Genomic DNA, 13,609 nt, shown 5'->3' with positions numbered 1-13,609 from the left:
TGCTGGAGACTTTGCTACTTTAAATTATGCTATCATCAAAATTACTTTTATTAAAGGCATGGTCTATAAATATAGTATAGGATAAATATATATAGTATTTCCTATAAATATAGTATAGTACAATTACTGTACTACAAATGTACCTTTAAAGGCATATGTGGCCTATCAAGATGAGTAAACCTAAAGTTTAACGTGTACAATACCTCTCCTCATATAATACTTTTTTTTTTCTTTTTACTAACAAACCTTCAGAACAGGGACTGCAAGTACTGAAGTCCAGCTGGTTGTCGGTCCCAGCCCTAGGGACTGCACTGGGGAAAACCAAGTCATACAAGGAGAGGCTGAAAGAGTTGGACATGTTTGGCTTGCAGAAAAGATGCTTAAAAGGGGATGTGAAAGCAGTCTTCAAACGCCTGAAGAGCTGCCATGAAGAAGAGGGAGAAAACCTCTCTTGCAGCAGAGAGCAGAACTCAGACCAGTGATTTTGAAGTTGCTGCAAAGTACATTTAAATTGGGTATCAGGAAATCAGGATAATTTTTTCATGGTTAGAATTTCTTTCAGAATGTCTAAGGAAGTTAGACTCTCCACCAATCTCAAGAAGAGGGCAAACAGCCACTGGTTGGGGGATGATCTGGGCATACCTATGCTATGTTTTAGTATGGGTGTTTGCCATGCTTCTGGGTTTTGCTGGCTGTCCCTGCTTCCCTCCTTCCCCTTTCTGTTATAGGTGTCAGGGTGTTTTTAACTTTTCCTCAGAGGCATTGAGTTTTGACTGCAACCAAAGCTAGAAATTTTGGCTGGGGTGTGCCAGTTATCCTGGGACTTAAAGCCACATGTTCCTGGCTAGAGGGCCTTGCCCCTCTACTCAGGGTCAGACCGATCATGGTATTTGGGGTCAAGATAGAATTTTACCTCATGGTTGGATTGGTATAGGCAGTGGGAGCATTTGCCTTCCTGTCTTGTGTAGGCATGGTCCTCTACCTGGGGTATCTTGTAGGGCTGTTCGGTCCCTGATTTGATTCAGCAGAGATGCAGCCTGATTCAGTGGCTGAATCTCTGAATCCATATCGAATCAGAGGACCCTTTAATCACTCCATATCGAATTGGAACCCTCCAAATTGATTTGGAGAGATTCAAAAAGATTCAGAGATTCAGATATATTCACAGCTTTAAATGTTTTTTCTACATACCTCTGGGTAGCGGAGGCTCACGAGTGCTGCGACGCTGGGGTGGATGGAGCATCCCATAGGAGCATGGGAGGCTCCCCAGCATGCTCAGCAGCAGACCCGGAAGTGGACCAGAAGCACTTCCAGTCCACTTACAGATCTGCTGGGGAGCATGCTGGGGGCCCCCCCATGCCACCCTGGCTTGGCAACTGGTGCCTCCTGGGCCTGGGCGGGGGGCACCTGGGGTCCCCCCATGGCCAATCACTGAGCCAGGGGGATGCGGTGGGGGCCATCCAATGCACTCTCCGGCAGACCTGGAAGTGAACTGTAAGTACTTCCGGTCCACTTCTGGGTTTGCTGCCAAGCACATGGAGGGCCCCCCACCCCCCCGCACTCCTGTGGGACGCTTCACCTGCCCCAGCATTGCAGCATTCATGAGCTGTGATAGGTACCACGAGGTATTTAGAAAAAAACATTTAGAGCTGTGTCTACGTCCGAATCACTGATTCTCCAAATCATCATTTGAATCTTCAGATTGGAATCAACTAATCGAATCATTGTCACTGATTCAGGCCAAATCCGAATAGAATAGGGCTCGCTTTGCATGCCCCCAGTATCTTGAGCATGCACAAATATTCTTTTTACAGAAGCAGAACAATGGCTGTTTTGGTTCCCCTGCTTTATCTGTGCCAGTTTAGAGTGTTATATCTTGTGTTGTGTTGGGGCTGAGAGTTTAGATAATGGATTTGTATAGGATGGTCTGGATCACAATGATCCTGCCTCAGGCAGGGGGTTGGACAAGAAGACCTTTCAACCCTGCTTCTCCATGATTCTGGTGGAACAGATTCTGTGGAATGAAGGATTAATTAAATGCTCTACTCAATTCTTCTTAAGGTTGAAGAAGTTGTTTACATTTTCAGCAAAATAAATTAAGATTGGGGCTACATAATGCATGTTCACAGTTGTTACAGTACTTACTTTATCAATTGTTTTCAGAACGACAGTGTAATTGTTGAAGAAGTTGGTGTATGTTTGCAACTGCAGGCCAAATTTAATAAATATGTCACCCAGGCACTGGGCTGGACTCCATTCTTCAAGTCTTTCTGTCAGGTCATCTAAAATCTCCCTGCATTTAAAAGAAGAGGACAAAGATCTCTTTTTTTACTAGCAATACCCTGGCCACATTACTGTTTAGATATATAACTATGTCGTTCCTAATTTAAAAATAGTTCTCAGTTCTTTTAACTGGTGTCTGTTATTCCAGATCCTATATTTCATTCTACTTAGCAGCACCCCAATGGCTGAAGTAATTTTTGTATATTGAATAAAGTTCTTCAGAATTATTCTAGAAGAAAGCCAGTTTATAAGTATAAATTCTCTCTCATTAAACCTTAACTATTTGGGTAACTTGGAAATGGAACTTCAGTACTTAGGAAGAGAAACATACATGCAATTTCTTCCATAAATTTTATATAATTTAAAGATGTTAGCTGTAGAAATCTTTCAAAGCAATAACAAAAGGCTGATTTGTATAAGTTACCCAAATAGAGGTTTCTAAGTAGGTACTGTTGCACCAATGAATGACAGAAGTTAAGCACCAGATTGGATTCTATTTCTGGTCAACTGAGTTGCACCTTTTAAAGACTTATATATATATAATCTTGTCTAAATTCCTAGCATACAGTTATTAACAGAAATTTTTTTATAACTGTATCTCTGAACATCTTATGAACATGAGCGAACATTTTCAATTGAAGATCATAAAACTTATATTAGTATTCTTCCTTCATTCTACCAGTTCAGTTTTTTTTCCTTTTTTATTAATACCTCCCTCTACTCAGGTGCTTTAATAGACACGTCAGGAATGAAAGCTCCACTTGTCTGCTGTTTTTAGTAGCTTTGTTCTTAGGTCTTTTAGATGTTAGTTGTGAAAGGATTTAAAATACTTTTAACTATTTTGGGCTCCCAAGTCTCTGGGTTTACATTCTTACTTCTATTATGGTAACAGTTTGCTTCCTAAATTCATGGTTTCCTTGAAGTCTATTCCAAATCATCTTGGAAGGAAGAAACTAAGAGGAATAGTGACTTAAGTACTTAATGTGTCTCAGTCTTTTCATTTCTATTTGTAAACTTGCAGTGGCCATAGAAACTGGGTTTTTTAAAAAGGGGAAAAAAGTACTCCTGCAGTTGGATATGAACCAGAACCATGGATCTGAGTGCCTATCCCATACTGGATCTTCATATTTATGTTGTAACCCCACCCCCCCAAATTATAGAGTATGATATTAATGAGCTTCAGGCTTAGAACCCAAATCCAAAGTTTGGCCCATCTGAGAGAGGTGTGACCTTTGATCCAGACTTAGGACCCAGGCCCTCTTTAAACTATGATTCTACCTTCAGATGTATGCACCAAACAACTGCCTCTCTACAAGAATACACTTCACTGGGGCCTGGGCAGGTACAAAGATCTGCCTATTCAGATCTGTTTCCACAAGTGGACCCTTAGTTCTTACACTTCTGAGTTCTTCAAATTAACATGGCTGAATTAAGATTCTACTTTCTTTCTTCCAGTATCTAACAATCGCATTCAGACTGCCAAAGACCTAGTTTATACGTGTAAAAAAAAAAAAAAAAAGTTAAATGGTAACTACAGCAAAACCATGATTTTTCACTGGTTTGAGTTCCTTAGAACTGCAAAACTGGAGATTTACAGATTAACCAGAGGTTTATACAGCTGTAGTAAGCAGCTGGGCCAGACTACAGTACAAGGAGATAATTTGCTTAACTAGTTATATGAGAAATCCTTAATGAACTTAAAGATTATATACCTATTGAGTTGTAAGACTCCTAAGATATCAGAGAAGATGATTTGAGCATTAGCATGACTCAGGATGGCTCGATTTGAAGCTAGTGCTGCTTTCAGTGGAGTAGAATAAACATCCCTCACAATTTCTAGCATTTGCACATAGTTTCTCTCACTTCTCAGGAGCTCTCTGGCAAATCTTGTTCGTTGGTCATCAGAGTCCTTTAGATGTCTCTTACCCTACCACCAAAATATGGAGAGTAGGTTAGTGGCACTTACCTTGAAAACTTGGAGCTATTAGAGTTTCAGAAAAAAATATTGAAGAAACAAACCAGAAAACTTACCTGCATCACTAAAAAATAAGGCCTAAGGATATTAACATATTCCACAAGAAAAACTATTGAAAGTTCCTTTTGCAACTGCACATGTTCAAAATTCAACATGCACAAGCATGAAACCTTCACACCTGAACCATCACCCTTAAATCTACAAATGTACACATATAGCTACATCTTCAAATGGTCTTGCTATTTCCCCGCACCTCCCCCAATCCTGAATAGGGCCATCCTGGGTGGGGAGTTGGGAAAATATCCTTCTGCAGTGGCTCCTGTTTAAAACTATATCCTGTCTGAACTACAGGCTGAACACACTTTCACACAGGTTTTCAAACACAGTTCAAACTGGTTTAAGAGGGAGCATATATTTGAATGCAGACCAGGCAGTGTGTACACTACTTTTCCCCCCACCTCATTTTAATGACAGCCCAGTATACCACCTGGATCAACGTTCCCTTTTCATTCAGGTGGAGCTTAGGAGAGAAATCTTGGTCCTACAAAGTCAATGAGAGTATTGTCATTGACTTCAGAAGTAGAATTACATGTTACAGCTGATTTGGGAATTCAAACCCAGACCACATGCCTTGACTACAGCACCACTTTGAGGGTCACAAGTGGAACAGGGATCCTTGTTTTGTGTCTAAATGTCATGATAGAAATTTCTGTTCTCCTTTCCCCCTGGTTTTTGTCTACAAGTACAGTAATTCTCTCTTGACAGCAGAGTAAACTCAAGACTAAGATTTAACTTGGAGAGAAAGGATTAACTGTTACACACATCACCAAAACAGTAATATGAGGTGCTACATCCAGTTCTGAGATCTGCTTGCAAATTACATTCCAACAAAATCATAGGCTTCTAAACCTCTGCCTAGCAAAAAATAATAATATATTTTAATACTAGAAATATCACTTTCTTAGGTTTGTTCACTTTCCTCAAATTACCCATAGGAAAAAAAACATTAAAAAAAACAAAAAAAACCCCAACCTACTACTAAAAATGTACGTCAAGTATACTAAGATATTTAACTGCTATCAGAGTTGATTGTCTTATGACCTAAACTAATACTTTAAATTTTAACTCCTTTTCTTTGGCCTATGGGCTTAGTCTCTTTTGCACCATCTTCCTGATTATTATATGAGAATCTTTTTAGAACAAAATATGAATAATTTCCATTCTTCTCTACTCCACTCAGAAGACTGATTTTTATATATAATAATACTGTAGAATTAGTACAGTATTAGTAATTAGCTATAGTAGCATTATTTATTATGTTTACATTGTCAACACTATTTATTTGAGGGTTACTTATCTGCTCCAGAGAAGAATGATCCCCAAACAAAAACTGACTCTGTTCTTGTAGTCTCATAAGCATTCTGAAATGTAGAATAATCTTGTTGAAATCAATAGGATTACTTACATACTTTAAATTAGGCAGATGTGTAAATCTTTGCAGGATCACTACATAGGGTGACCCATATGCTGGGATCCTGTGACCCCAGCTGACTTCCTGCCCCTGGGGCAGGAGGCTGGACTCGATCTTCTGAGGTCCCTTCCAGCCCTAATGTCTATGAATATAGAACTACAAGAGTGTCAGCAAAGCCATTTAACAACCCAGTATTGCAGTAGGTGTTCACAAGCTCTGGTGTTCTGACCTTGTTCTATGGTAGGACTTGGTTGTAGTGGGAGTTCGCTTGCAACAGTTACAAATCACTGGAACGTTGTGACAAGGTTAGTAAATGTCAGGAGACATATGACCTGATACTGTAATCTCAAAAAAATCTTCACCTGAAAGGGAGAAACTAATGCCAAGATGTCACTTAACACATGATCTAAGGTGCATTTGCTCGTGTTTTAACAGCACTCAGCAAGTGCTATTTGCTTGTTTGCATATACTACGTGTTGACGCAGATTCTGCCTGTTTCCAGTAGCCTTTTAAAAATCAGAGAATGATAGAAAATTGGAGTTGGAAGTCATCTAGTCTAGTGGTTCTCAACCTTTTTTGTACCAGGACCCAATTGTAAACATTGATGGCCAGTCCCGACCTAGTAAATAGTTTAAGTACAAAACAGCTGCCTGGCCCAGCCAGTGCCCCTTGTTCCCAACCCTCTGCCCCTTGTCTCCAGCCCCACGGTATGTGGGGTGAGGGGGTCCCAAGTAGCCCCTTGTAAGCTGGAACTGTACCAGCTGTACCACAGCGTCCCACTTTTTTTCTCTTTTAATTTAAAAGTGGATTCTCTTTTATGTTCACAATCCTTTCATATATTCTTCTGACCCACTTTTGGGTCAGGACCCATGGGCTGAGAAACACTGATCTAGCCAACCTCCTGCTTGAAGCAGGACCACTCACAACTAGATAATCCCAAGCAAGGCTTTGTCTAGCCAGGTCTTAACCTTCAAGGATGGAGAGTCCACAACCTCTCTGGGTAGCCTTTTCCAATATTTTACTACCCTCCTAATGAGAAAGTTATTCCTAATATCTAACCTAAATTTCCCTTGCTGCAACTTGAGACCATTGCACCTTATTCTGTCATCTGCCACCACTGAAAACAGTCCAGCTCCATCCTCTTTCAAACCCCACTTCAGGTAGTTGAAGTTTGCTATTAAATCCCCTCTAGGTCTTCTCTTCTGTAAACTAAATGGACACTTACACACATGCAGGGAGCCTGCTTTGACATGCTGGAAAACCAGTGTCAGAGCAGACACAATTAATCGAGTCTGCTTGAGCACATAAATAGATGCACTCTGGCAGCCTTGCACATCACATATCAGCAGCGCAGCATGTCTCTGCTCTGAGAAAATGGCAGTGATGTGCTTTGAAATAAAACACGTTTGATGTGCTTTAGTTCAAAGTGCACCGCTGCCATTTTTTCAGCGTGGGGACACGCTGCGCTGCTGATACATGCAACATACAGGCACTTTTAACTAGCACAGCTCTCTAATTAAAAGCACCTGCTGCCATATTGGGAACACATGTAAAAATGCCCATTGAGCCTGGTTGCCTCAGCCTTTCCTCATAAGTCATATCCCCCAGCCCCCTCACCATCTTCACTGCCCTCCACTGGGCTCTCTCCAATTTGTCCACATCCTTTCTGCAGTGGGGGCCCAAAACTAAACATAGTATTCCAGATGTGGCCTCGCTAGTGCTGAATAGAGAGGAATAATCACTTCCCTTGATCTGTAACACTCCTATCAATGCAGCCTAATATGTTGTTAGCCTTCCTGGCAGCAAGGGCACACTGTTGGTTCATATTCAGCTTCTTGTCCACTGTAACCTCCCAGGTCCTTTTCTGCAGAGCTGCTGCCCAGCCACTCAGCCCCCAGCCCGTACCAATCCATGGGATTGTTCCATCCTAAGTGCAGGACTTTGCATTTGTCCTTGTTGAACTTCGTGAGATTTCTTTTGGCCCAGTCCTCCAATTTGCCTAGGTCTCTCCGAATCCTAACCCTACCTTCCAATATATCTACTACTCCCCCCAGCTTGGTGTAATCTGCAAACTTGCTGGGGGTGCACCCTATGCCAAATCTCTTATATTTTACTGCATATTTATTTTTACTGTGCTAAATGCTATCAGATAAAAATATCCATAACTTCAATTTTGGTAGAAGGCGAGAGAGGGTGGCATCTTCAAGACAAACTCATTCAGAAAGGCATAAGCTTTCATAGGCATTAGTTTTCCTACTTCTTCAGATGCTATTATATACTCTTGATACTTCAGTGTGCTAGGAGGCACCTGAAGTAGTAAGTCTGTAGTCTATAAAAGTTGATGCCTTTCTGAATGTTAAGTCTTTGCGCCACCGTTCTGGCTGACTTCAGAGTAACACAGCTAACTACCTTTTGTTAAATGCTGATGTTAGCAAAAACAGCTTTGAAAAGAGGAAATGTATTGATATTTACAATGTTTACTTGTTTTGCAAGATTTTTAAAGCAATATAAAAATTGCTCTCCTCTTACTTTTTAAACAATTAATTGAACTCCCAGGCAGGCCAGAAAGGGAGATATGTGAGGCAAGGAAGAAGCAAACAAGCTGGAGTGAGTGTGGATTACTGAGATGCCTGCTGCTCTGGAAGGGACTAAGCCTTTAGTCTCATTTCCAATGGGGCAGAAACTTCTCCTCTGTTCTCAATCCATTGTATCCAATGGCTATTAAATGCAAGGTGCAGAGACTTCATTTTAAAAGGAAGACTGGAGAGGCACCTGTAAGTTCAAGTCCCATTTGGGTGGGAGTGGCCTAAAACCTGGGTCTTCCACTGGCTACGTGAGTGCCTTAAAACATTAGGCTAAAACATGGGGTGGCCGCCCCCTTCTTCCAAATCCATGTAAGTCATGGATTTTTACCTGGCTACAGTTTCAGACCTGGGTATATGTGAATGGTGCCATGTAGTTGCCTGCCCAAAGTGTGCATGGGTGCTTGCATGTACTGCACATGAAATAAAATCACAAACTGAATATAACCACTTCTGGGGCAAGTTAAGTTAAATGGGATTCTGCCCCAGGTGTCTAACTTCTGCCTGACAAGTTCTAGCAAATTTGACAAGCAAATTTGTCTCCCAGTGCTCTCTCTCTTCTTCAAAGAGTCCAAGGGGTCTGCTTTTATCTCATCTGGTTCACAGAGAGATTAGGCACTACTTCAAACTGAGCAGTAGATTTCCAATGCAGACAAATGCCCCTTAGAGACTAGAATGAGATCACAAAATGTATATATATTTGATCTAAAACAGAAACGGAAGCCTACATCTTCAGAAATGAAAGGTAGCTGCATTACTCCATAGTACAAGCTAGCCTCCAGCTAGTAAACCATACTGAAAGAGGTCACTGTACCTAATGTATTCACCAAGGCTTGTTTGCAAGTCACATTCTGTCAAGATAATCTGTATTCTGAACATTTTGTATAATATTTCCTCAGTGTGAAAATATCTTTGGAACTGTTTTTTTACATAAACAAAAGTAAAACTAAGATGATCATTATCCAAGACCAAGGGAGTACGAGTAAAACTAAACTGGGTTATGCATGAGGGCTTTTGTTTTTGGTTTGTTTTTTTTTTCAAGGTGCTGTGTTCAGTGACTGCATCCTTGTAAAAATAAATGTGTCCTCATAAATATGTATTTACATTGGTTCCAAAGCTTAGACTGGTTGGCAGTTAGGCCACTGCGGAGGGAAGGAGGAATTCTGAATTCAATCCTTATGCCAATAGAGACTGACAATTTTGTAACTCTAAGCCTGACAGATAAATGGGAGAAAAAGGGGGATTGTAGTTATGTTGATTAATCGTGTGGACTCCCCTTGATCGAACTTACTGCTTCCATGCAGATGAAAAATCTTACCATATTGCTTGCTTGCATAGATTAAAAAGTATGCCTGCAGTAGTTTTAAAAGCTGTAGATAAGATTTTATTAACTTGCACTTCTCAGAATTTTAAAAATTGAAATTGGTAAAGCAAGCTGAAATGTTGAGTTATAACAAGAACTATTCAGATTTTCTTTGGCAAAAATATCACTTTTTTTTTTTTTTTTACAATTCTTTGGTTAAAATTAATCACTGTTTCTTTTTCATTGAAACTTCAAAAACTGAACATTTTCAACTACTTTTCAGATGAAAACACAAATATAGCACACTTTAGTTTTCTGTCAATTAAAAAGTTGTCAACATTTTGAAAAACATCCATCAGCTCCAAGAGGACCTCATTTGTTAATAATTATATTCAAGTTTGTTATCTGAATACAGTAAAACCAGACCTGAAAACAGACCTGTCCACAGACAATTTCTTCAATTAACAAAATGTTCTGAAGTCCCTCAAAAAAACAGCTGAAAAGAGCTGATAGGAATAATTTTGGTTTCAAACTTTAGGTCATGAAATATTGCCAGTTTGCACTTCACTAACATTCAAGATGCAAGCATGCATTTATTCCAATAACATTATTATCAACATTATTATAGAGACCTGTGCCAAAGTTTGGCAAAATGTTTAATATTCTATTTGAGGTAACCACATTTGATTTAACCTTCTTTGCCTCAGCTCCTGAGTACTGCAGAAGACTATTTTCCTCATAAAATAGTTTAATTTCTTCATATGAAATAAAGCTAAAGATTCTTTTAATGGGAATCCAGTACCCTCCTACATAATGTGTTTTCTGTCTCTACGTATTAATCAACATGCGTTCCAGTCCTTCAAGAATTTTGATCATAATACTTAAACTTGTCTAAGCTTGCTGTGGATGGGCCGAATGACTAGAGAAGCTTGTGAAACAGCAGCAAGCAATCCATGCAAGTAGTTTTTGCATTCAGCATCTGCTCTTAGAGGACATATTGCTAACTGGGACTTGAAACCAGAAAGAAAAATGATATGACCTGACATTAGAGAAATGGAGAGGTACATATCTATGTATTTATAAGCTGGCACACTATTTCTTTGTAAAGTGAAAACAGCATTAGATAAATATTCATAAACCCTTGCACAACAGTCATTAAAAGCTTAACAATTTTACTTACGTAGCTTCTTTTTGATAGTTCAGTTAATCCGTCAGCTGTGGTCTGGGCTACTTCTTGATCAGTGCTTATTCTGCCTGTGCTAATGGCATCAAACATAAAGTGACCTGAATACAGAAGATCAAGAATTATGCAAGTCACAATGGATGTGATAAATTTTCCATCTTAATGGAAAATGTTCACCATAGTTATTATATTCTAGTGAGGGGGATTTAGCAGGCTGATATTTTGGGGATTCACAACAACTGCCAGCCCTTCAAACTCAACTGGAGACCAAAGTCTACTGGAAACATTTCCTTAGGATTGTTTTAAAATAGAGACCTCAGCACTACATCCACTTTGGAAGTTTTCTACAGAAAGGTTTCTATTGCGGACATGTGAAAGGTGGCTTTTTGGAGCTCTTCACAATCTTTGAACCAATGCTGTTTAAGTATAGATGTTAGGTTAGAAAACTTTGAGAGAAGTTTTGTAGGCTCATTTTAGATAAACTCTCTGGCTCCTGAGAATTACAACTGGGATCTTACGGTGTGGTGTGCCAATACTCAGTGGTGTAACTAGGACGAGGCCAAGGAGACAACTACCCCAGGTGCCTATTTGGGAGGCAAAAAAAGTCAGCTGCTACCAGCAAATGTGCAATCTCAATTCCAAAAGTTGCTGGTGACCCTGTGCCCTGGGTGCCCAGCTGCATCCCTGCCTCACTGTCTTGGTACCAGGAGTGTAACTGCAGTAACAGAGGGCACTGCCCAGGATAATTCTGTCCCCAACCTAATATGGCTGTCTCTGCACAGTTCTGTGTACACATCATCTAACTGCAGCACGGTACATTTATTCATATAGAAAGGGCCCTGAGCTAGCCAAACTGCATGCGATGGTTCCTAATCTGAGAATTTTAGGCTGAAAACCCAGATTACTACCAAGCAAGCTAGCATACTAAACAATATAGTTTAGAGGTATTTTTATTAAAATGTTTATTTTTTAGCACTATCATTTTTATGATTGTGCAGGTCAAAAATCTCTCTCCCCCATGGATTTGCTCTTTTGTGTAAGTTGATGTATGGATACATTGGAAATATTAATTTTATTATAGGTAATATTTAATAGCCATCTTATGCTGTACAGAAGATTATTCTTGCCAAGCTAATAAACATACATGTGATGTATGGGTGGGAAATGGCAATCAAATTCAAAATATGACAGTTCCATGAACTGTGTTTCTCGTTGAATGTTCTTGTGCTTTTTGAGTGTATCCTAGTTTTATATCTATTACAAAATGGCAGTGAGAAGTCTTACCAATAAGCCTGTCACTAATGTTCCTCTGCAGCTCTCTGAAATACGGTCTCATTTGCTTGCGGATGGGTTTCATTGCATCTTCCATGAGCTCTGTCAGTCTGAGCCACATCTGTAGTTTTACTTCAGTGAAGTAAATGGAAGTAGGAGATCCATCCTTCTGCTTTCCTAGCCATTCGCTAAGAACTGAGGATATTATTATGCTGAGGGGTCATTGAATCTGGTGGAGGTAACCATTACTCTTCCATCCATATGAACATAAGACATATGCAAGCCCCTTTATGATAACAGATAGCCGTAATGGGCAACACAGGTGCGTTGAGAAGGCTTGAGTGGAAGATGAACCATATTGTCCTAATCCCAAATTCCAAGGATTTCCCTAGAATCTGATATCAAATGCTGGGGATGGGGCACAGGTCAGATTTATTTGTCTGTTTGGATAAGCAGCAGAAGCAAAGACGAACAAAGAGAAACAGTAAAATCAGAGAAGCACTGGCAGCATGACTGAGAAGAAAGCTAAGTGAGAGCATTTGTATGTGAGCAAAGAGACTCAGTCTGCTGCTGTTTGATTGCTATTGTGCCCAGGGAAATGGAACTCAATACATTATTTATAAATGCACAAAAGGACTTCAAAGAAATACTTAACTCCACCCCCACCACCTCCTCGTAGTAGGACCCACTAGACTCCAAAAGTTGGGTAGCTGCTCAGGTCAAACTGTAGGAACAGTGTCACAACAAATTAATGTTTTTTTCTAGTTCATGCTGTGGTAAATATCAGACAGGTTTTGGAAAATTCAGACTTCTGCCTGTGTAACAATCATATCACCTAACCCTATAGTAGAGCCTATGACGCCACTTCAACAGGAGACTGGTTGAGCTTTAAATGCTTAGTCTGAAGATCACATTGAGCATAGACTTGTACTCCACTGAGACAGAATAGTAAATACATTCCCTTTTGGAAATAATGGATGCAACCAGAGGTGACCTGAGCAGGGTGTGGGGCCCGGGGCAAATCAGCCTGTGCAGGGCTCTGCCCCCAGACGTGAGGAAGCCGGCAGCAGATTCAGTGGCAGAGGGGCTGAGTGGCTGGACATGAAGCGGGCAGCAGCTTGGAGTCTCCGCGGCTGCTCCACCCAGCTCTGCGGGGCCCCACAAAGTGCGGGGCCTGGGGTGGTCACCCCGATTTGCTCCCTGCCCCCAGAATGGCCCTGGATGCAACTATGTTTTATTCAGGAACTGACACTATTTTTAATTACATTTTAAAATGCATCAGGCACTGCATGCAAAATACAAAGACCCAAGTGGCTGAATTTATACATGGGTGTAGCAGACTACCTTCTCCTCCATTTTTTCCTGTCTGATGAACAGGGATCCTGGTTTTCTCTGATTTAAAAAAATCCCCAATTTTTGGTTAAAAAAAGGTAACTCTGAATCCACACTGTTCTGTGCTTTAAATGAAACGCTTTAATATATATAGTGGTCTTTCATTTTAATCATGGAAACATATGGACTTGGGGTTTGTTTTTTTTAA

The 13,609-nt window shown here is 40.3% G+C and overlaps 1 protein-coding gene across 1 annotated transcript in view; it reads right to left on the bottom strand.

Annotated features, from left to right (window-relative positions):
• ECT2L (epithelial cell transforming 2 like) overlaps positions 1-13,609 on the bottom strand; it is a 64,390-nt gene that overhangs the window by 17,574 nt on the left and 33,207 nt on the right. The window contains exons 12-15 of the mRNA XM_090040382.1: positions 12,082-12,264; positions 10,795-10,898; positions 3,996-4,210; positions 2,146-2,293 (exon numbers count right to left, since the gene is read on the bottom strand). Of these exons, the coding sequence (XP_089896508.1) occupies positions 2,146-2,293; positions 3,996-4,210; positions 10,795-10,898; positions 12,082-12,264 (650 nt within the window). The remainder of the gene's footprint in view (positions 1-2,145; positions 2,294-3,995; positions 4,211-10,794; positions 10,899-12,081; positions 12,265-13,609) is intronic.

This window comes from Crocodylus siamensis, chromosome 1 (assembly GCF_052110815.1).
Source record: "Crocodylus siamensis isolate JL-2025a chromosome 1, ASM5211081v1, whole genome shotgun sequence".
Taxonomy (NCBI): Eukaryota; Metazoa; Chordata; order Crocodylia; family Crocodylidae; genus Crocodylus; species Crocodylus siamensis.
The sequence above is the reverse complement of the archived record's forward strand: the minus strand, read 5'-3'. Positions and strand labels throughout refer to the sequence as shown.